Source organism: Homalodisca vitripennis, chromosome X (assembly GCF_021130785.1).
Source record: "Homalodisca vitripennis isolate AUS2020 chromosome X, UT_GWSS_2.1, whole genome shotgun sequence".
NCBI classification, from domain to species: Eukaryota; Metazoa; Arthropoda; class Insecta; order Hemiptera; family Cicadellidae; genus Homalodisca; species Homalodisca vitripennis.
In genome coordinates this window covers 11,525,750-11,549,318 of record NC_060215.1, presented here as the reverse complement: position 1 = coordinate 11,549,318, position 23,569 = coordinate 11,525,750, and the positions used below count along the sequence as shown (strand labels likewise).

Sequence of the window (23,569 nt, the reverse complement as noted above, 5' to 3'; positions counted from 1 at the left end):
TACATTCCAAGAACGTTTAGAAAATATTAGATTCAAGGATGGTGTCAGGGATCTATAGAGTGAATTTCATGTTACAGAAAATTCTCACATTGCCGATCTCTTAGTACACAAACTGGATGAAGCCAGAAGTGAAAAATGAACCAGAAACATAAAAATGCTCGGTTTTCCTAACAGTAGCTGGAAAACTTGGTCCTTACCACCTGGAAACCTGTGGTTAAAATTGCACCATAAAAACCCAAACCCAAAGATACACCGAAGGATATTTTTGCTCTATCGTAAACCAAATGCCAACCTACTGATACATATGTTTGCTACAAGTTTTGCAAAACATCAAGTCAGAAAGTTTTCTTAGAGGATTCCAGAAAACGTTTTGAAGGTGAAGGCAGCAATCACACTCGGCTCAGAGCTCTGTCAGAAAGAAAGGTGGCCAAAATGAGTGGTATTTTTCCAGAATTTTTTAAGAACGCTGGCTCAAAAGTAAGAACTTGGGTGGGTCTTAGGAAATCTAGCTAGTATATAATAAAATCCTTGCAACCAGAAGGCTTCCTACATCTTTTAAAGTAACAAGGGTAATCATAGTCTTGAAGCCAGACAAACTATTACCTGATTTATTATCTGAAAGCTATTACCCAATAACACTTGCAAGTTTCTGTTATAAGCTGCTTGAAAAGCTATTGTATGCTGTGTTGAACAAGCTAGGTTCAGATCTGGCTGTAATTGCGTTCTTGTATTAACGGCTTTTATTAAGGGGGTCATAAGAGGAAATCCAAGACATCTGTTGCCTCCTTGGATCTTACAGCTGCTTATGGCACTGTCTGGAGGAACGACCTTCCTAACAGAGGGCCAGTCACCAAAAGGTATGTATTTCTATCCAAAAACGTCTGGAAAATGGCACAGCCTTTTCGCACAGTAATTGATAAATGACACGGCACCGAAAAGGTAAATCTCTTGACTCGAGCTTTGTTTTTGACTTCAGAATATTTTATCCCCTTACTATTTTCTATTTAGTTGGTACCGATAACTGATAACATACAAGATATATATATACATACATACACACACACTGCATACATCTGCACACATCTAAGCACTGAATGAGTTATAAAATGGAAGGATTTGAAACAAATCTTAGTCTTTCTATATTTTGAATCTCCAAATCTATTTTATAATAGCCAATCCATCAATCAATGATGTACCCTCTATTTATAAATATTACGTAATGGGAGTCATAGTATATGTAACATTAAAAACCTACTTATTACAAGAAATTAACTATGATTATAGAAATCATCTATACATTTAGAAGTAAAAAGATTAATTTACAGTGTATATAGATTGATCCACCGACCATCTGTGCATTTCTTTCTCCGCGAGCTCCGTCATCCTGATTCTAGATTGTGTAACAGTGAATGGTGTAGCTTGTGTCCGATACAAATGGCTTTGTTGTTCTATGGTGAGGTAAGATAAGTTAAGTTGCATGTCAGTGTAGTGAGTTTGTAAAAGATTACAGTCTCTATGTAATGTGTTATTACAGTTTGTAGTTAAAATGCCAACTTGTCAAAGCTTAGATTAATATTTGCAGATTTTCTCATCAGTTTCATTTGTTGAACAAGTCATTTTGTAATAAATGTACCAGCTCAAATTACTAATCCGTATCTCAAGTGGCTTTCTGTTCAACGGACATTACTGATCCGTACACTATCTTGGCTGCCTACATTGGCAACCTACATTATTCTGCCATTTTACATACATTATGTGTTGAGTTTATATTTTTATTTGTTCTATTTCTAGTAATTGTTCTTTTAAAATCATTTTGTTTTTGAATCATTTTGTTAGGATTAACGAAAAGGTGACTTTGTTGGCAGTAAGAGAATGTGTTTTCTATAGCTAAATGTGTCCTGTGATATACTCAGCAACATTACAGCCCTTAACCCACTAAGGTAATAGTTTTAAGGTTCTTTTTTTATTGATGTAAGTCAGTTACTTTGTTTTTCTATGACAAGACTCATACTCCACAACATTACATTTTATAAATTTATCAAAGTTTTACCAAAGTACACACATAGTAGTATTTACATGATTCTTTCTTAAGTAATTTAATATTTTGTAGTGGCACTTGGTACTGTTCATCACTATCACTTGAATTATAATCATAATTACTGTACAAAACCTAATTAACTTTTACAGACTGGTAGAGCTGACCTGCCCGCAAAACTGACAGTACAAATAAATATTATAAAAATAAAAAAAACAGCTCAGACATTTATGAAAATTAAATAGTTTGGTTGATTGTTGTAACTAATAACTTAGTATCTAGTAGACATACTGTGGACTAAACGAACATTTAATGTTCAATGCAGACCACTTGACTTACTATTTAGTCCTGGCCGAAGGACCTCAGTGCTTAAAGGATTGTCATGTTATCAGCAAACACTGTTATATCGTATCATACCTTTTCATATAGTATGGTAATTCATTGGATAATAAATTAAAAATATTGGACCCAAAAATAAACTTTGTGGCGTTAAATAATACTTTTTAACCCATAGATATTACTCCTTTTCTGTATGCTCGATTTCAACTAACTGTACTCAAACTGGAAGATAGCTTCTAAATCATTTTTGCAGTACCTATCACAAAATATGTCCTATTATTAGTCGCATTCAATGTAACCGAAAGCTTTGCTATGACCAATAAGGCAACTGCTCTGGAAGATAAACTGAACATGCCATAGATACTGTTGTAATAAAACAGCTTAAATTTATATATAAATGAATTTTGATAGCTACTTAATGTTGTACTGACTAACTTGAGAAAAGGGTATTATTTGCCAATCAGTTACAAACGGAATATTACTAATTTCTTAGCATATGGTACATAATAGGTTAGTTGTATGGGGGCTTGGGATCGACAATCTAATCCATTAGATTATTGAAGCCCTGTCTCTTTATCAAACCTAAAATCGTATAAATAATAATCTACCATCGAGAATTTTCACTGATTTTAGAAACAAAACTCACACACACAGTTAGATTCAGGTTTTAAAAATAATGCAGGAACACTCAATAAGTCTACTTTATTAGTGATCAAAACTTATAAGGTTTTATAGACATTTTTTATAGAATTATTTAATACAGTTAACAATAAAACATTGTTGCCTGAATTTCTACATTGCTGTTACAATGAAACAGCAGTGGTTTCATTTGTTAATAATGAAACCGGGAGGTTTTTGTTAAATACAAAGTAATACATGTCTTATTTTATTTTGTATATATAAAAAAACTGTATTTACTACCCCAATAACAAATAAGTAATTTATTAACACCTTAACACCTTGGCTATAATAAAGTTACACACTAATATAAATGCAAACCCATTTTAAAATATTTATTGACCTCCCAAATAGTTAGCCCTCAACCTCTTGGTTGAGCTGCAGCTTTATTGGTCATATAGCCTTATTATAGCTACAGTGAAGGTTATTATTATTATTATTTTACAAATTGGAAGAATATCAGAAATGTGAGCTAAAATGATCAATAATACAAGATTCAGTAAAACAAGTTTTAAATTATTATTAACTTATGTCAATTTAATTTTTGACAACAGTGTATCACTAAAATAACAGTGAACAATATAATTGTAAGCTTAACCTATAGGTCAACAGGTAAATAATAAAAAATAATTTAAATAATAAATAACTTAAATTAACATTTAGAACGTTTTATATTTGCAATACAAGTACTGAAGAGTAATAAAAAGGTATAAAAAACAAACAAAAAACTACACTAAATAAAACATAAACATATTTAAATCAAAATTATAAGTATGAAATAGTCAATCAGTAAAACGAAATACAGTAGATTATGTTTTAAATTATTAGTATTAAATAGGCCTTACAGTAATATATAGTACATTAAGTTATAAATTATTGGTATGGAACAGGCCTTACAGTAATACAAGATATAAAGTATTTTAAGTTTTAAATTATTAATATGAAATATGTAATAAAAAAGTTCACTTTGTTCTTCAGTAGTTAATAGAGTAATTGTAGAGAATTATCCATTAATTCAAGATATTACATTAAGGTTTAAATCATTAGTATAGAATGGACCTAACAGTTTTATATAATATATGTACTGCATCTTAGTATTGGAAACTTTTCTATTTTCTTGTTTATTTAAAACTAGAAAGAATGAATATGAATATGGTAACTGCAATGACTAACATACTGAAGGATTAATTATTGTTTAAACATACCGTGCCTACATTAGAATTTGTTTACTAAAATAAAATATTGATACAAATGTGTATATACATCCTAACCAACCCACCCAAAAGTTGTTTATTATTTACAAATACGCCTAGAACTTGGTTGTTGTATACCACTTGGTCCCGGGGGAACATCCATTGTGTTGCACAATCACTTACTACTAAAAACTCTTTAAAAAATCATGAAAAATAATGAAAAATTAATGTGAAAACAAAGTGCATAAAAACGCTGGAAAAGTACCTCCCGAGGAGCGAGAAATACGGCGTTGTGATAGCTCTAGTGCTGGCCGCACATTGACCTCATTTCAGAACAAAGGCACTGTGGTAACCATAGTTACCGTCCGCTCCTAGCGCAGCGTAGCAGTGGTAACCAGAGTTACCGCCCGCAGCGAATTTGATAATGTATGATGTTCAACATTAGGTGAAAATTAATTTACAAATCACATCGAACAAATCGTGAACAGGAACAAATTTGGATTTCCTATTGTGTTTTAATGAAACACTGCAAAATAATGGACCAAAGCAGAACATGAACAATCATGAGCAGAACATGAACAATCATGAGCAGGACATGAACAATCATGAGCAGGACATGAACAATCATGAGCAGGACATGAACAATCATGAGCAGGACATGAACAATCATGAGCAGGACATTTCCAAACACTACTCTCTAAGCAACTGACTGACTTAACAGTTTCTCCCGTAATTGATTAGCATACAGCCATGCCTTTGTCCCAATAATTAATGTTAATACAGGGGTTTTGTCACTAAATCAATATTTTTGTAACTATTAAATATTCGCTTATTTGCCCTTACTAATAGAATTTACTGAAACATTCAAAACATTTTGTATTGGGTCAAGATATACTTAACAAGTTCTATTTGTGCACACTTTGAAGTGTATAGCTCAAAAAATGTTTTAATTGTGTAAGTGAAATGTTTAGAAAATATACACAAAGATTAATATTATTGTGATTTTAGATAGTATTACCCCTTTCTGCCTTCCTGAGAATGCCGTCCTTAGTGTTCCTGTGAATGTGGGAAATTTCTGCAACAACACACTCTATATGCTACCAACCACCTGTAGATGGTAATATAGATCCCCTGCCTGGGAATTAAAGATTTGCCGAAAGAACTAGAACTACTTCCATCTGAACGTTCCAGAACCGAAAAACAGACCTGTAACACTTAACTTCTTCGAAACTCCATGTTTCGTTGCAACGGTAAAGTTCTGTCTCTGTTTAGCGGAACGACTAGGCTGCTAAGTTTTACAATAAATAAATACTAATTTTGAATTTTTGTTGAAATATTGGTCTAGTTTGGGGTTCCAGAAAGCATAAAGTGAAACCTAGGTGTCACTGTCAAGACCTACGTTGTCTTGAGTCTGACAGGCCAACAAGTTCTCTAATGCCAAAAATCAGCAAAACTTATTATTGAAATGACAGCCTAAAACAAAGCTATAACAAGCCATAAACCAACATAATAAACCATACCCACGATATATCATTAATACTGTAGCTCCCAAATACTTTTCACTGCACTACACAAATGCCTACATTGACCTTGGCTTACTACTAATTACAACATATCACATATAAAACCATGAAATTACTAACAAAAACACTACATATTGATGCAAAAAGATCCATAATAAACTCGTTCATAAGTAATTAACACTATCTCAAGAAATAAATACCTTTAATGAATTAAGTCTGAATACCAAAACAGGACACCGACCCGACGGATTTAATTGGTGCCTGTCCAAATTATCTTATCTTCCTTTAAATTTAAACTTGGCAAAGGGTGACATACAATTTATAATACAGTTTGCAACACGAGAAACTTCGGTTAAGGCTTATGATCGATACAGCATATCACAACAGAACTGGTTTCAATATTGTTACAGAAACAACACTTTCTCTCAAAATCAGTATCTCTTTAATAAAAAATACTTTAAGTTACGCAGATAAAAAATATGAAGTTTTTTGATAATTAGTAAAAGAAGAAAAAGATTTAAGTTCATAGTTATATGATCCATCACATTTTTGGGGGAATCAAATGTACTATGATAAACTTTATTTATAAGCTTAAACCTATAAAAGGGTAAAAGCAATAAGATACAAATTCATTTATTTTGGACCTCATGTCTTTAAGTTATTGAGTCAAAATTACTACTTATACATTATCAAAGGGAAACTGGTCAGTATACCTGAGAATCTAAGCAAGACATTTATCTCAGGCACGTCTGGCTGTAAATTGTTCTGGCCAAAATGTTATCTATCCAGAACATTTTTACTGTGACAGTGAAAAAAACAGAAAACACTTCTTTATTATTAATACTTACATAGTTAAAACTGACGATTAAAATTTAAAATAATAAATCTTTGTAATGAGTAGGATTTTAGAGTGGTAAAGTATTGGGCTAGAGGCCCAGTGAAGCAATGCTACTGCAGTAACAGTATCTGCAGTTGTGCTATTGTCTTCGGCAGGGTGAAGGAAGAGTAAATTAGATCTACCAACAATATAAGAACCAAATGTGGTGAGCTGAAAGAAAAAGTATTGTCTATTGGGGTTATATAGAAAGTCTGGAAGATGTCACATATTACGAGGCAGTTGTATAATCTAAATAAATCATTTGTTGAAAGGAAGCATTATTTAGACTCATTAGGTGCAAGTAAGGTAGATTTATTTTTCAGTTCTTAGTTAATTTCAGCACACGGTAATTAAATAGTTATTACACTGAGACTGATGCACATTGCGGTGCAATGTTGTGTATTTATTATAGTGCAATTATGGTAATCTTCTAGGCTTGGGTTAATCTGTTATTTTAGGCTTCTCTTAATAATTTTAATTAATTATTATAAATTTTATTTTGTTAATTGATAATAATTAAACTGTCCATTTTTGTCCAGTATCTAGTAGCATGTTACAGCTGGTGTTTCTGTTCATAACAATTGAAGTTAGAAAATAGAACCAGTACTTAGGCTGCAGAAAATAGTTGAGGTTAGGCTAAACCAGTACCAGCTATCCCCACTACTCTAATTGTGGTATATTCATTGGTGGTGATACAATATTTAAGGGTTATGTATATTTACAAATTTGTATAGTGACAAATTTATTACACTTATCATCAGTCATTCTGATAAACAGCATAGATACTCTAGGTATCATCATAGAGGGTAGCTCGCCACTCCATTAATTTGTATAGTTTACATACCATCATTATTATTGTGAGATTTATAGCAAGTCTCTAGGTTATTTATTTACAACTTAGTGATTCTCCAGGCCTACCACCACCTGGAGGGTTAAACCTCCATGCTGGTTGCAGACCAAAAAGTTAATTCACTATATTCCTCAGCCTCCTGTTGTGTGTATGTTTGAGTGTAAGATTATAGTTGGGAGTTATGGAGGAGGAATGGTTGGTGCTGTGGGCGGAGACTCCTAGTCACTGCAACACCTGGGGTGTGCATGGAATAGGTTCCGACGACCGCTGTAGAAGATCGGTCATATATCCTGCACACTTAACCTTGTTTGTTCATGTAGGAACCCAGCATCTTTTTTTTATTCAGAGTGGAGAACCTTAGGTGACTGTCATACACATGTAGGATCACTAAGAAGTTATCAGTCAGATGTGATACCGGGGTGTTTGGCATACTCCTACACTCCCCTTTAGGGTGTGGCAGTGATTACATTTCCGAGTGGTAGTGAACTTGGAACTTTCCTATTATCTCCATTGCTCCTTTTTATCTTATTCCTTATTTTACCTGTGGCATGTAGAACCCTGGAATTACCCAGCCCATTCATAATATTCTAGTTAAGGTTACTTTCACAAGTGGAAAATTCCTCATAAATTTACTAAAAGGTCATATTTTGAAACTAGAAAAGCCAAAATAGATGTGAAGAATGTTAAGTTTCTTTCAAAATATCAGGGATTTGGAAAAGTATGATTTAAGAAAAACTATTTTTATTTAACCCCTTAAGTGTCGGCTTATTCAGACCTGTACTCTGCCATGGCTGGGTTTTATTTTGTCCCAAATGACCACATGTGCAATCTATTTTTTTTTTCAATCATGCCATTTTTGTAACTTATGATAGAGGTATTATAAAATTATACACATGTCCTCAAGTTATATAATTCTTTATTTGCAAGATCTTTTTGGAGGAGGAATGTAAGGGGGAAAGTTTACCAATACTAACTGGTCAATAATATAATATATTTGTATAATTTTATAAGAAAATGATAATACACGGAAAAACCTATAATGAAAACAGCTGATAATAAATTAAATGGTCAATGACACACTTGTTTACAATGCAGTAACAGAACAAGTGACTCACGATACAGAAAGCGGCAGCGGACAGCACATGGCAGGAATGGCATCTTCCCTCCCTCACCCATACCCTAACCCAATAACACTATGGACTAGTTGGCACAAAGTCCATAGACAAAGATGTTAGAATCACTTCATATATCAAGCACAACAATATGATCTTTGTTTTTACCGGGAAAACACAAGTAGTATATTACATGTCATCAACACCTATGAGATTCTCAGCCGCAGACATATTCACGCCAACAGCATGTAAGGGTTTAAAAGGAAAAATCATACATAAATGAAATATATTTCATTACAATTTTTGTTTAACAACTTAGCCCTTTGACTTTAAAATATTACATATTTTGTTTAATTAAATAAAAACAGCGTAAAAATGTGTTACACCATTGGCCTAGAAAATACCAATAGTGAAACAACCCAATACTTTGTGGCATAGCAAACTTTCAGTGAGAATATTCAGGTGCATAAATATAACATTCTTTCCTAATTTAGAATAAAACATGTGTTCCCTTAGAAGTGAATACTCAACTAAATTATAAGCTATTACAGTTATCGAAATATACAATTTACGAAATTGTATTCATCTATACCTGCTCTCTGTTCTCTACGAGAAAAATTACAAGAGCTTAGTGAGGTCAGACACTGCGGCGCTCTCAGTAGTAGAAGTGATGCCATTGTCTACTATAACTCGCAGACCAAAGAAAGAAATAGAATGGGCATTCTCATATAAGGGCCATTACAGAAGTTGAAGCTGAACCATGCCCTTTATTGGTGAAACCTTCAAACCAATATCCAAAACTTAATGTTCAGAATGTTTCATTTACACTGCCGTATAGCATAATTACAGTTGTAATAAAACTCTTCAATTGGCATGATGGTAAACGTTTTGGAACGTCTAGTTATATTATAAACATTAGTAGCAACAATTTTTAATTGCAGGTCAGGCAATGTTTGCCAGCAGGAAAGTTTTTAAAACAGACCAGAATTACAAAAAGTTATTCTTCATAGTTTTTCAGAAACTGCAGTTTGATTACCTACAGAAGAGATTGAAAGTGGTCCATAACCTTGTGCCTCATAATACCGTGTGACCTACCCAGTATTGTATTGTAATTCTGTATGTAATATATATTGTTAAGTCTTCTGCAGTGAATGTATCAATTAAACTGAAAATTAAATCTGTATCTATTTGATGGTTATAATTGTAAATTCATTATTCAAAATGAGATAATACTGCCTGACAACCTGTTGAAAAAGACGCAATATTGCAGTGATCACTTTTTGTCTTTAGATGATGTGTATGGGTAAATAAAATAAAAAATGTATATATTTTACAATTTTTTATCAAGCACACAAAACATTAAATTATGTTAATTAATTATAACATTACCTATAACAAATTGTTAGTTTTTGCTTGCAAGAAACATTCAAAATACAGAAAATTTGTTATTGTTATTTCTCAAATACACATGTCACCAGAGACTGTGGTGCTGTGCTTCTTATCAAAGATACTAAACATTGAAAAAATACAAAAACAAAAAATGTATTAGACAAATGTGGTAATATGTCTAAACTGGTAATAATAAAAAATTGTTACAGCTATTAAAAACAACATTATACTCCTTGCCATCATCTTTCATTCAAGCAGCTAAATTTAAAAACATTTTAAACAGTTTCCTGGTGAAGTTACAACTAATTTATAGATACCATCATCAAAATGACTAGCTTAGGAAACCAAGCAACTAAAGTGTCACTGTATGAGAACTGGATTAAGCTGAATAAATCTACTATTGCATACTATGTTTATGCCTCCTTTAAACGCAATTCTTTTTCTTTCCTACATCACATTCTAAGGTGCATTTTCCACTGTGCATTAAGGAGGTCAATTCATAATCTGTCTATTTTGCTTTTTCTACTTGGTCAAACTTAATCTCATTTCTTTCAGTTGTCTTGAATATATGAAGTTCAATGAAAAGGATCAATGATGGATTAATGTGATGTGCTTGGACAAAGTCTTAACACGAAACATTGTGAGACCAAACGTTATTGTGATGAAGCAGTTTAAAGCTTGTACACTCAGTCACTGCTGTGATACGCAACTGAAGTTTCTCCAAAAATGTTTACTACCTACGTTAGTAATATGTTTGCTGAAGTCACTATGGGCTTGAAACACTTAACATGTTTCTATTATGGATTTTCTAACATTCACAATAACCTATTCTATCTTTAATTAGAGTTATATGGCATTACATTGTAGAGCAGTTCAAGTGGAGGCAGCAATATATTTGTGATTCAGAAAAGAGTACTTCGAATATTGGTAGGAGCAGGGCTTAGGGATTATTAGAGTTTTATTTGTACAGGAAAATGTTTTAAATAACCGTATATAGCTTGGATATTTTTAATCTTATTGGGGATTAAGAAAGAAGCTACCACTTTAATGTTAAGATCTGTTATAATACAAGAAATTATGTAAATAGTAATCTAAGCATACTTCATTGTAGGCTAAGTAAGATAGCCAACAAGTAGGCCCCTACAGAGTTCTAGACATAAATCTATTTAATACGCTAACTTTGGACTTAAGAAACACTGAATCAGTAGCACAGTTTAAAACTATTTAAAAAAAATAACCTTAATAAACAACTTTGTTCTACTAAACATGTTTATGCCGATGTTAATGATAAGTTCAAAGACCTATTATCAAAAACAGTGAAATAATGTTATGAAATAAGTGTATATGTCAATCCCCATGACCATGTCTATTACAGGTAAAAGTGTTTAATTACAATAAAGGATTCTTATTCTTCTTATTCATGAAGTTAAACGCTTACGCTACCTGTGTCCTACTGTTTCTAAAAGTTCTTTAGGAAGTTAGTTATTTCACTAATCTTTCATTTCATATCAGGCCTTCAGATATCAGGGAAATATACTCTGACTAGAAATTGACAAGGTGTACTGCCTAGACTGCAAATTAACCAGACAATATTTGTATAAAATATAGGCTATAGGTCTGACTTGAACTTCATGAGGAATTGATGAGATGGATATGAATGTAGGCATTGCTATTATGCAAAGTACATTAACATCATTTAGGCCAACAAATTCTCAAACTTAACATTAGTTAGAAATTATACTGGTTTATACTGGTTCAAATGGTTTGATTACATTCTCAAAATAGTTATATTTGCTGAAAACAAATTTAGAACTAGATATGGGAATTTAAACAGTTTCCATTAAAATAATTCGAATAACAGGTAAGTAGGCTATGGTTTTTGGATTGCCACATTACATTTTATGCATTGAATGGGCTTAGTATTACAAATAAGTGATTTAAATAGTAATAAAATACTTAAAAATAATAAAAATGTTCAGTTTTATTACACAAATTGGATCTTTTAGTTAATATTTCATCAAATAAATGCAATTTCTACATGAAAACCCATTTTAAAGTTACTGCATATAGAAGGTTTGATTAAAGTATGCCCAAAACACTGAATTTTCATTTATAATCTGTGAATTTTTAATATTTATGAGAAGGCGGTATTTGAAAATGTGTTTGTGTTAAAAGCTTAAAATACAAAATAATAATGGGAAATGTTTTAAAATTCTTATTTAAACATCATTTTACATTTGGCTTTACATTTAACTTGTCATATACACCTGACTTTATAAGTTTAAAGACAAGAAACAACTTTTCAGGGATCTTGGAATGTAAAACTATCTGAGCCTCACCCAGCGGAGGCCATTGTGGAAAAGTTCCATTATATGTGAATGTGAACAAGTTGGGAATGAAACCAATAACAATTTTGTTTAGCGGTGAAGCAAAATGCTGAAGTGTGACCTAGTTACAACAGTTGGAGGTTCAATGGCACCAAGGCGGTGACCAGTCAGCAATACCACATTGTTTATTGCCTACTGGGAGAATACACAATTCTCATTAAGTGTTCTATCTATTTTATTTGAAACATACGGCTCGGATACTCAACCCAAAATGTTTATAATTGGCTTCAGAATGTCACAAAATTAAATTAAATTCATGTATTAGTAACCACGCATAAAACTAAGAATTGAGGATTAAAATATTGTTACTTAAACACCAAATAATGATTTTTCTTATCATTGAGTCGTACAATTTCGTATAGTTTGGAGTACTAGTTGGTACGGTAGTCATTGATACAAACATTATTAAAAGTGTTATTTATTGGCAAGAGTGTGCTAACTAAGGACATTATAGCACAGAACACTGTATCATTAGGCTACTTCAAAATCTGGCTATCTGCTTGTATCCTACTGTCTTCAGTTATTTAATAATCATTATATAATATTTGAATAGCATTATTAGAACTGGTGTTTTACAACTGAAATACCTTAGTTTAATCATTATGTTAAGTACATAATCTAAGTTATCAATATTTCACTTGAGAATAGAATATGAGATGTTCAAGATTAATTAATAGTATAATATATAACACAAGATTTTTAATTGTGAACACGCACGCGCATGCGCACACACACACATATACCTATATACTTTCACCTGACCTACACAGACCGATGCTTATTATTGGCAGTTGGGGTTTTAAGAATTTAATAATAATCGGTTGATTATTATTAAATGTAATGATCTGTTAAGAATTTAATCGTGTGAGTAATATTTTGACATTATTAACCAGATAGCTTAAATATTAGTAATGTTAGTTTTAAAACATAAGTCTGAGAACTAAAATTAATAAATACTCTTCTTTATATTTGTATATAAAAATTCATTTTGCAGTATAAAGAAAACTATAGCCATGAAAATAAAACAAAAACTAGACCAGTAACTTGGAATATGATTTATTTGTGGAATTTCAAGTAATATTCTACAAAATTGCCTTATAAAGCTTTGCACCTTATCAGATACAATGTCACAAACACAAGCACTTTTCAGGCTAAACATGAAAAATCATAAAGCGCTAGAAGGGTGAATTCAGGATGAACTAACTAAATTTATTTTAATCGCTAGTAGAGAACACAAATTACATTTGATACTGTACATACAGAGCAAAACTGCTATTTTTAATTTCCTTATATAACTTGGGTTTGTGCTTTTTTTATCTATACATTACAACTCCAATGGCATCAAGAAATGGAGTCATGTTAAAGCTTAAGTTATTTTTCATTGTAGAAGTCTCAGAAATTCTTCCAAGGTATACACTGGATTGACAAAACAGTATTTTTGTAGTCCTTTCTTGAGGATTTTTCCTGTCAAACCTTGAAGATTACGTGGTAGCAGGTTCTTCAGTTTACGCCCGATGTACATTATGTATATGTATATTGTTTATGAATTTTATAAAAACAGTACACAAATCATCCCAAAATACAGCTTGCCGGTTACGGCAAAACAACTTGCCAGTACAAGGGTTATATGACAAATGTCTTTTTATTTTACCCTAAATAACATATATAACTAAACGTTTATTATTCTATTTTATTTTAATTAGTACCATCTGACTTACTCAAAATCGGTTAATTTATTTTGGTTATACAAGTGTTGTTTTACTACCATGGCTAAATTCAGTACTAGACTATTTGCACAGAAAATTAAGTCTTAGGTCTACTATAATACATTGTGAGGCTCTACAATGTTGTGACTTACAATACTGTTACTATCCGTCACAAGGTTCATTGCGGCGAATTGAAACATATCCCAATGAATACAGTATTAATGTGCTTTATTGTTAAAAACAATTTAAGTAAATTTCAGTATTCTTATCGGTGATTACGAGTGTAATGAGTTAATTATTAAAAAGTACAACAATATATAAAATAAATTTAAAACATAAAAAATTCATAATATTGGATACCAAATTATCACACAATTTTGTTCATGGTAATTGATATACTGTGGTACATTTGGTATCGTGTCTCACTGATGAATAAATGGAGCCTCAGTGAAACACTTTAACAAAGAGTGTGGTCAAACAGTTGTGAAAGAAATAAATGTTATTAGTTTGACAACAGCCTTCAACTGAAGTATGCATTTGTTGTAATAGTTATAACCTGAACAGCCTTTTTAGTATCTAGTAAGACAAAAATTGGTGGTCAGCAATATTAAATATAAATACGAAAATTATTTATTTCATCTAGTCTAATAAGAAATTTATTGCTTTCAATTGTCTTAATCCATCAGATTAGAAAAGGCAAAAAATAATAATAAAGGTCAAAACATAGCTATCATTAACTTTCTAGATATATATCACCCTCGCTGTAGAAAGCAAAACTCAGTGAACAGATGTTAACCCACAGAGGTAGTAGGACACATGGATTGGTTATGTGATACAGACTGGGACCGATTGCTGAGACAGAGAAAGTAATAAAATAAACAATGAAATGAATTCAAATGTTTAAATCAAAGCTAGTAAACATTGGGTACTTTGATACTTTGGTATTATTGGTACTTGAGGCCATTATTTGTGAATGAGTGTCTTCCCACAAAAAAACCTTAAAAAACTACATTATTAGAAACAACACATTTTATTTGACTTACTGTGAAAATTACATGTCATAACAGTCCTTTTTTTTTCTTCCTCACATGAGGAAGCGATGTCAGCGAGAAGGAGGCCACTCTGTCCTTATCTATTATTAGTTATAGGTTATATGAGTAGGTTTAGATTAGGTTATCATAAATAAATTACTATCAGTGCCAAAACTAAAGTTAACCTTTACAAGCGCACACGTGATCTGAGCTAGATGGACGTTTTTCTTTTTTCGCCAGAAATGCGGGGTGACACCAAAGCCCTCAATGATGGCCCTTCCAAATTTTCCAAAGTCAAATCACGTTGTGGACATTCTGACACTTGATCTGAGGTCGGGAAAGCACCGATCGGAATTGCCCCTGGCCATCAGTGAGGGCTTTGGTGCCACCTTCGGCATCACCCCATACTTCTGGCGAACAAAAGAGACGTCTTTGAGATGTTACCTAAATTCAAACTTAGATCATGTGAGTGCTCGTTAAATTTTTGTACATATAATACATACGTATAAATTTACCTACTTATATAGCCTAATAACAAATATTAGATAGGGACAGCGTTTTCCTTCTCACAGACGTCTCAGACATTGTTTCTTTAGGAGGCAGAAAACAACAACCGATCATCATAATGACATGTCATTTTCACAATAAGTGAAAGACTGTTCTCTCTACTGAATTAGTTTTTCTAGTCCCCAGTAATAAAAACTCTTCCAAAAATAGTGGCAACCTGATAATACTTAAGTACCAAACACTGTATTAAAAGTTCGAGAATTGCATTTAAATCCCAGTCATATAAAGGGTTGAAGGTCAAATACTGCCATCTAAATTTGAGTAGAAGTGATGTACATGGTTACTCTATCACCAAGTGGAGATGCCGAACTAAGCAACGGACTGGCGAGATGAAAGAATTATCCAAGAGTTCTTTTGAGCTGAGTGAGATCAGTAAGTGCCATAATTAGAGGCCTTATGAGTGCACAGGTTACAGTAAACTTTTATTTTGCTACTAATATTTTATTCAATGTTAACTATAAACAGTATGGTGTACAATGTGGTAAGTTCTGAGGCCATCTTTAAATCTCTGTGTAAGTGCTCGTAATAAATTCATTAAAACATTTTTTTAAATATAAATTTGTCTTTAAGTTATATTTAAGTGAAATCATTGAATATATTGCAATTTATGGTGTGCAAGGTGTTGATGCATTATGTGAGGTGGTTGTCCACCTACGGCATGATCTATTTAATCCAGATATTGCATTGTAAATCACTGCACTAGTCACTCACCACATCTATACTTCCTCGGTTAAAATGTCAAGATTCAAATCCAGTGTAGAGCAATAAACTAGGATCAAATATTAAACACATTGCACTTCACAAAAGCATTCAATTCTATATGAAGAGTTCAGTGATTTTAAGCTCAGTCTATTTCAGTTCTAGCCTAAAATCGAGCTAGTGAACCCACAAGGAATCTCTTAACCCTGAAACTGACAATCGACATTATAATGCCGATTCAAATCAATTCCGTAGTGGCAATCAACATTATAATGTCGATCTGACACGCACCCATTCTGACAATTTGTATGGATATATCCTTTCAAACAAAAAATTTGCTGATTTCAATGATGAAATTTGTTTTACTGTTTTGACAACAGTAATGTCACAGTGACTTCATAAAACAGGCTAGGACGGTCGTCTTCATCTAGCCATTTTGAAACTAGTGACCGTCGGTCTTTAAATTTAGCCACAAAAGGTATTTATTTTACGAGATAATTTTTATTGCTTATAAACGAGTTTATTATGGATCTCATTAAATCGATATGTAGTGTTTTTGTAAGTAATTTCATGGTTTTATATATGATATGTTGTAATTAGTAAACCTAGGTCAATCTAGGCTATTGTGCAGTGCAGTGAGTGTTTGGGAGTTACAGCATTATGAATCTATGATGGGTATGGTTTATAGCTTGTTATAGCTTTGTTTAATACTCTCATTTCAATAATGTCACAAAATATCGCTGAAAGGTCGTCTGACATTAGAGAACATGTTGACCTGGCTGACTCAGACAACATAGACCTTGACAGTGACACCTAGGTTTTCCTTTAGGCTTTCTGGAACACCAAGCTAAGCCAATATTTAAGCATTAGTTCAAAATTAGTATTTATTTATTGTAAAACTATTGTGATCAGTAAAATATTTTCATATCAAAACTTACAAACCTTTGATTTTTCGAAACTGGTTGCTCTCAAAACCACTTTAAGCCCATGCACCTGAAAGCCTGCATTTGCAAGATACCAGGTAATGAATATTAATTTATTATTTTGCAGTGCACACAATTTTCTAAACTTTTGTATAATGTGGAAACATTTAGTGTAAAAATTATATCTTTTCCTAATTTTTGAAAAGAATTGTACCCATAGCCTAGTGACATATTTAGTGTACTATTCGTGGGTTTTAAAATATATTTATAACTTTTCTTCAAAAGAAACTGGACACCATTAGGCTATATATTTTCTGAAACTAGATAAAATTAAGAATTAATTGACTATCACAGATTCTATATTTTTTATAAGACTACACTTTACAAAGCGTAGTTCCACCAATTTTCAAAAAATAAAAATAGAAAACATGATAGTTAAAGAGTGTGTTTAGTTATTTATTTCGGCAACTTTTTATACTATGGTTATTTCCATATTCCCCTGAAAACATATTACACATGTAGGTTTATAATATAAATTTATTATTTGCAAAGTTTTCATAGTACAGGTACAACACAATCAATAATGGCCTGTCCGCTGGGTGGGTAATGACCGCCAGTTCCTGTGTCAAACCCGAGTTTTCATAGACCGTGTCTGTGATTGAATTTTTAGACCGTGGGTTTATCCCTCCCTCATTTAAACCGAGCTTATCTTTAGACCATACTTTAAGTTAAACCTGAGCTTGTGAACCAGTCCTTAATGTAAAGTCCACGGCAGCAGACTGAACACACAGCGTTACCTGTGACAACTATGACGATCTTGCTACTCAACTGCCCAAACTGATACTAGTAAACTTGTAGAACAATGCATTGGTATTTTTCCTTGCGCAGCATATTTTTCAGATATTTAAAAAAACATATGCTAAATGGTAAGTATAAGATTGTTTAGTTACAAATAAGAGAAAATGTAAAACAATAAAATGTTTATTTTTGGTTTTTCTTTTTCTAAGTTTCACTCATTGTAGCTTTTACATAACTTGAGATAGTAAGTAACTTCAAATGTACAAAGTGTAAACAGTTTTCTGGTTTCTGGTAAAAAAAAGATCACACGAAAAATTATTACTGACAACACAAAAAAAGTTTTATGATGACAATTGAAAGTATTTACTACATTTTTCTTAGCCATCACCACTGGCATTAGGTCTCTTCCCTGAATGTAGGACTCCAACATATGTAGGAAGGATGCCACAACTGCAACTGGGACAACAGAAAACACTTTATTCCTTTAGTCTTTATTGCTCGACAAACTTGAGTCCCACGGCATTCGAGGCGTGCCTTTTAAATGGATTAGCTCATTTCTAAGCCACAGATCCCAAGTTGTCCAGATATCAAATAAATCATCCAAACCAATAGACCTTACATATGGAGTCCCCCAGGGGTTTATCCTCAGTCCTGTGCTTTTCCTGTTTTATGTCAACGACATAGAATCATCGCTTCTGCATGGAAGAACAGTGCAGTTTGCAGATGATACGACTCTTTTTTTCAATGCAAGATCAAGCGAAGTTTTGGAACAACAGGCTTTTGTTGATATCAACAACTGTGTCCAATACTTCAACAGCCTCAACCTCACAATAAACTCTTCAACAACCAACATGTTAAATTTTTCTTTGCGCACTGCGGGCAACCAGTGCGGATCTGCCATCTTGATGGCTGACTCCACACTGGACGAAGTCTACTCTTCAAAATTCCTTGGAATGTACCTTGATCGAGGACTGACATGGAATGTGCACATTGATCATGTTTGCGCCAAAATCTGCTCAGGCATCTTTGTTCTGAGGTCTTTAGCAAAATACTGCCCGAGTCAGGTACTGATTACGGCGTATTATGGCTTGATATACTCCCACCTGGCCTATGGAGTGATCCTTTGGGGAGCTTGCGCTAACACTCAGTTCCAAAGAGTTTTCAGACTCCAAAAAAAAGCAATTCGAATCATCACTAAAATCAAATTCAGAGAGTCGTGCAGGCAAGTTTTCAAGAAATTGCAGCTGTTGACTCTGCCATGTCTCTACATATTGGAAACAACTATGTTTTGTGTGAATAAATGTACCTTAACCAGAGGACAAGACATACACATGTATGAGACACGTGGCAGAGCAAACTACCGAACTGGTAGACACAGAACGGTGGTTTATGAACGCCTGCCTTCACAAGCGGGTGTTCAATTCCTCAACAGACTGCCCAATCCAATCAAAGATGCTCCAACGCCAAAGGCGTTTAAGACTCGCCTAAAACGCTTCTTGGTGTCTCAAGCGTTTTATAATGCAGGTGAGTTTTTGGCTTTCAACTGGGAGGCTGCCCAATTTGAAGAATGACACCGCTGTTCGAAGTGGGTTGCATTGGCGATGAATGAAAGAGGTGTGACTTTAAACATTGTATGTCTGTATGTGTATTATAGTATGAATGACTGAAATTTTAGGATATTATTATTAATTGACGTTTGCCATACGATGTATTATTGTCTCAGCAATAAAACAGATTTGATTTGATTTTTATACTTGGTTTATCAGCGCAAATTCTTTCCAGGTAAATGACCACCATCACCCATATCATTTGGGTTGTGTGTTCCATCAAATTTCGTTTTATAACAAAACAATCAACCATTAAACACTACATAAAAGCCAAGCAACAGTGGCAACAATAAACAAACACTAAGCATGGCATCAACCATGCAGTGAGTCACGTAGTCGGTCAGCTGATAAAGCGTAATATTACAAATACAAACTATATGAAATTTATTGTTAATTAAGAACAGGGGAATCCATTAGTGCAGATTACATCTATATAACTTAAACAGTTTTCACATAATTATAATGAAAAGGTAACCAACGGCTTTGCCATTTTTATCAGTTCACAATTAGTAGACTATAAATTAATGTCTGTGTCCGGTCCTCAGTTCGAGGCTTAACACATCCATGACGACAACTTATTTGCAGACTATTTTATATGCCATAATAATAATGGGAAAACGGTAATCTTTTATTTACATTAAACGTCTAAGTAGATTGAGAAAAGTATGTAGGCTTCACAATTTTGAACAAAAATAACTATTTCAATGTTTTTCCGTGTATGCCAAGGGGTACCTAAAAATTATGCAATTGTGTACCTGAGGGGGTACGCAGGACGCAGGATCAAATTTAACCCTTCACCTACCACTAATAAATCCATTGACTTTTCTAAAATGCCAAGACAAGTACAAATATTTGTTTCTCTAAGTGCAAAGCTAATTTTCATTATAACTAAATTATAAAAGGTAAAACAAAACAAAAGGTATAAAACAGAGCTTTTTATTTCAAATTAATGTATTTATTGATAAAAATTTAAAAATAACTATTTACAAACGATTTATTTCAAATAAATTTAAATTAAATTAAATAAACCTCATCACACTATAAAAAAAGATAAATATTCAAACTAATCACAACATTACCACACAATGAAGAATAATAATGAGATATGTAGTAGACGCATACTTGCAACAACCGAAAAAGCAATACACGCCACGGATGTTTGGTTATGGCTCTGTACGAGACGCAGAACTGACGGGCAGGTAGTTCCTCTGAGTTAGACAAGAGGCGCTTCCCTCCCCATGCCACAGAGTGAAGGTTGTATATAAATACTTTCTTGGTAACCATGATTCTTTCTATGGAGCGTGCACCGGGCATTTTGAAGGCCTTTTGTGAACTAAAAAACTCTCCAAGAGACAATCTACAATATCAGATATAACTGTATTTGGCGTTTTGGTAAAAGTCTACCATTCTAAAATATCCGTCTACGGTGTGGGAAGGGTTAACAAACCACCAAAACAGGCAAACAATAAAAATGCAATAAGAAAATGCATAGAAATGTGTATCCCTTCAGGCGAATGATGCACTTAACGAATGCCCGTTATATACCCGATAGGGTACACAACAGCAATAGTGAAAGATCACACGATGGAGTACAAGTCGTAAATGTATTAACCCATTTCTCCATCCCTTATCTATCAAGTTACCGGTGTTTGGTAGCCGTAACTTAAGTAGCAAATTATTCTCTAGCTACCCGATTACCAGCGACCTGCTTGACTATCGTTGCCCACCTCCCACATCCTTTCCTCAGACTCTAAATACTTGTATACGACTTACCTGTTCGACCACTCTTCTGCTAAATCAGTGAGACAGGATTTAATAAGTACCACAGTAAGCCTATATTAATATTCAAGAATAAAGGTATGACAAATATAGTATTTCGCTATCCTTTGTTTAAAATTTGTCATGTTTAAAATAAATGTTATATTTTGTGATGTATTAATAACGTATTAAAATCAATAACAATATCCTAAATTATTTTTCCCCTTTCCGTACCACACTATGATAAGCAGTCTCTTGTACCGAAAAGTACATAACAATATTTCAGTTGCTGTCTTTTCTGATAACTACATCAAAGCAATAAATTATTTAGTTTCTTTTTTTGTTGATATTGTCCTATTTTGAAGAAAATCAATGATAAATAACTATATATGTGTATACAAAAAATATATAAAACTTAAATGATACAAAGAACTATTTTGTTGGGAATGTGAGGGACCAATCAAACTCATCATTAACAGATTAACTCTTGAGGAATTATTCCAACGAAATGAAGACAATACCCAAAATTGCCTAGACCTACAGGGACTGGGGTTAAGTGTAAAATGTCAGTTTGGTTTCATAATTAGTTACATCGAAACACAATTATAAATTTTTACATAGTAGCATATTAATTGTCAAGAAAAAGTAAGGTTAAGACAGCTGAAGTTTATTTTTCATGGTGTCCCTAAGTAAACTGCCAAGGAAAAAAGAACTGGCTTCAGAGAACTTGTCAAACAAATGTATAAATTTTCTCAAAAAATTGTGAAAATACAACAAAATAGAAAAGTGGAAAGAATTTATATATTGTAGAAACCATAATAAGAAAACAGAAGCTATCTACTCTTAGTAAAACATTTGTTTTGAGCAACTATTTTGAATTTTGAACTATTGTATTAATTACGGTGCGGTGTCTAATGGAGGCCGCCATATTGATAAAGCAATAACCGCGAAATTGAGATCTACCGAAGCAAAAAATATAAAATCTGAAATAAGGCAACTTTTTTGAATAGTAGGTAAAATAAGGGGAGGTATTCTTAATCGATTTTAGTTAAACTTGAGGCATTAAGATGGTAAATAACATTGGAAAACTGAATTAAAACACCGCCATTTTTTAATCCTAGGACTGCAATGAATTTGGTTACCTGTATTGTAGACATGTAATTCATCTACTATTCCTTCATTACCACCACCGAACACAACCATAAGATCTTTAATAGACACAGCACGATGTCCGTGACGAGGTCTAGGCTGAGGACCAGTAGGATTTGTAACTCTTTTCCACTTTAAAATGGGAGCCGCCATGTTGGTGTTGTAGTAAACATTGCTGGCTTAACACAAACACTGAAGATATTACCCACAATGCAAAGTGATTTCTCCAAGTGGGGGAAAACGGAATGGACAAGCTTTGTTTCTGTACCAAAACATACAAATAAAATAATCACGTTGAGTATAGTATAAAATGACCATAGTTTGTGTTGTAATTGAACTTATACTTGTATCAATTGTTGTGTCAATAATAATTTATTCAGCTCTAAGGTCCTTTTCAAACTCAATAAGCAGTCGGGTAAACGGCGCCAGCTCTTGTCTTTAGGGTTAATTTTAACGTCTCCGAACTAACTGGACTAGCGATCAAACATGAAATGTGTCTCTATAACAAATTTCAGTTAGACATATTGTTGGAGCTCTATAATTTTATTTTCTAACTACGGATTCTTTACAACGCCTATAGAGCTATTGGGGAATAGTAAGATAGCTTTTACGCGTTCTTTGTAGAGATGTTTTTTAAAGACAACCATATCATAATACGTCGTATGGAGCCGGCCAACTCGAGTGGTAAAAACTTGAGTTGTAAAATAAAACAATTACTACCTACTTATTTCTTAGCTATCAGAAGGGTACTTTGGTATTATACAGAGACCACTCTGCCCCTATTTACTACTTCTTATTACATCAAAAAGTAGGTAAATACATACGTACATACAATAAACAAAAAAGTTATTCTTAACCTTTACGAGCGCTCGAGTAATCTGAGCTTGAATTAGGTATGATCTCGAGGGGTGTCTCTCTTTTTTCGCCAGAAGTGCGGGATTGGACTAT

At 33.0% G+C, this 23,569-nt stretch overlaps 1 protein-coding gene across 1 annotated transcript in view; it reads right to left on the bottom strand.

Annotated features, from left to right (window-relative positions):
• Nucleotides 1-22,813, bottom strand: part of LOC124368683 (host cell factor 2) — a 117,103-nt gene extending 94,290 nt beyond the window's left edge. Inside the window, exon 1 of the mRNA XM_046825969.1 lies at nt 22,615-22,813. Within this exon, the coding sequence (XP_046681925.1) occupies nt 22,615-22,774 (160 nt within the window). The 5' untranslated portion in view covers nt 22,775-22,813. The remainder of the gene's footprint in view (nt 1-22,614) is intronic.
• Nucleotides 22,814-23,569: the final 756 nt, after the last annotated feature.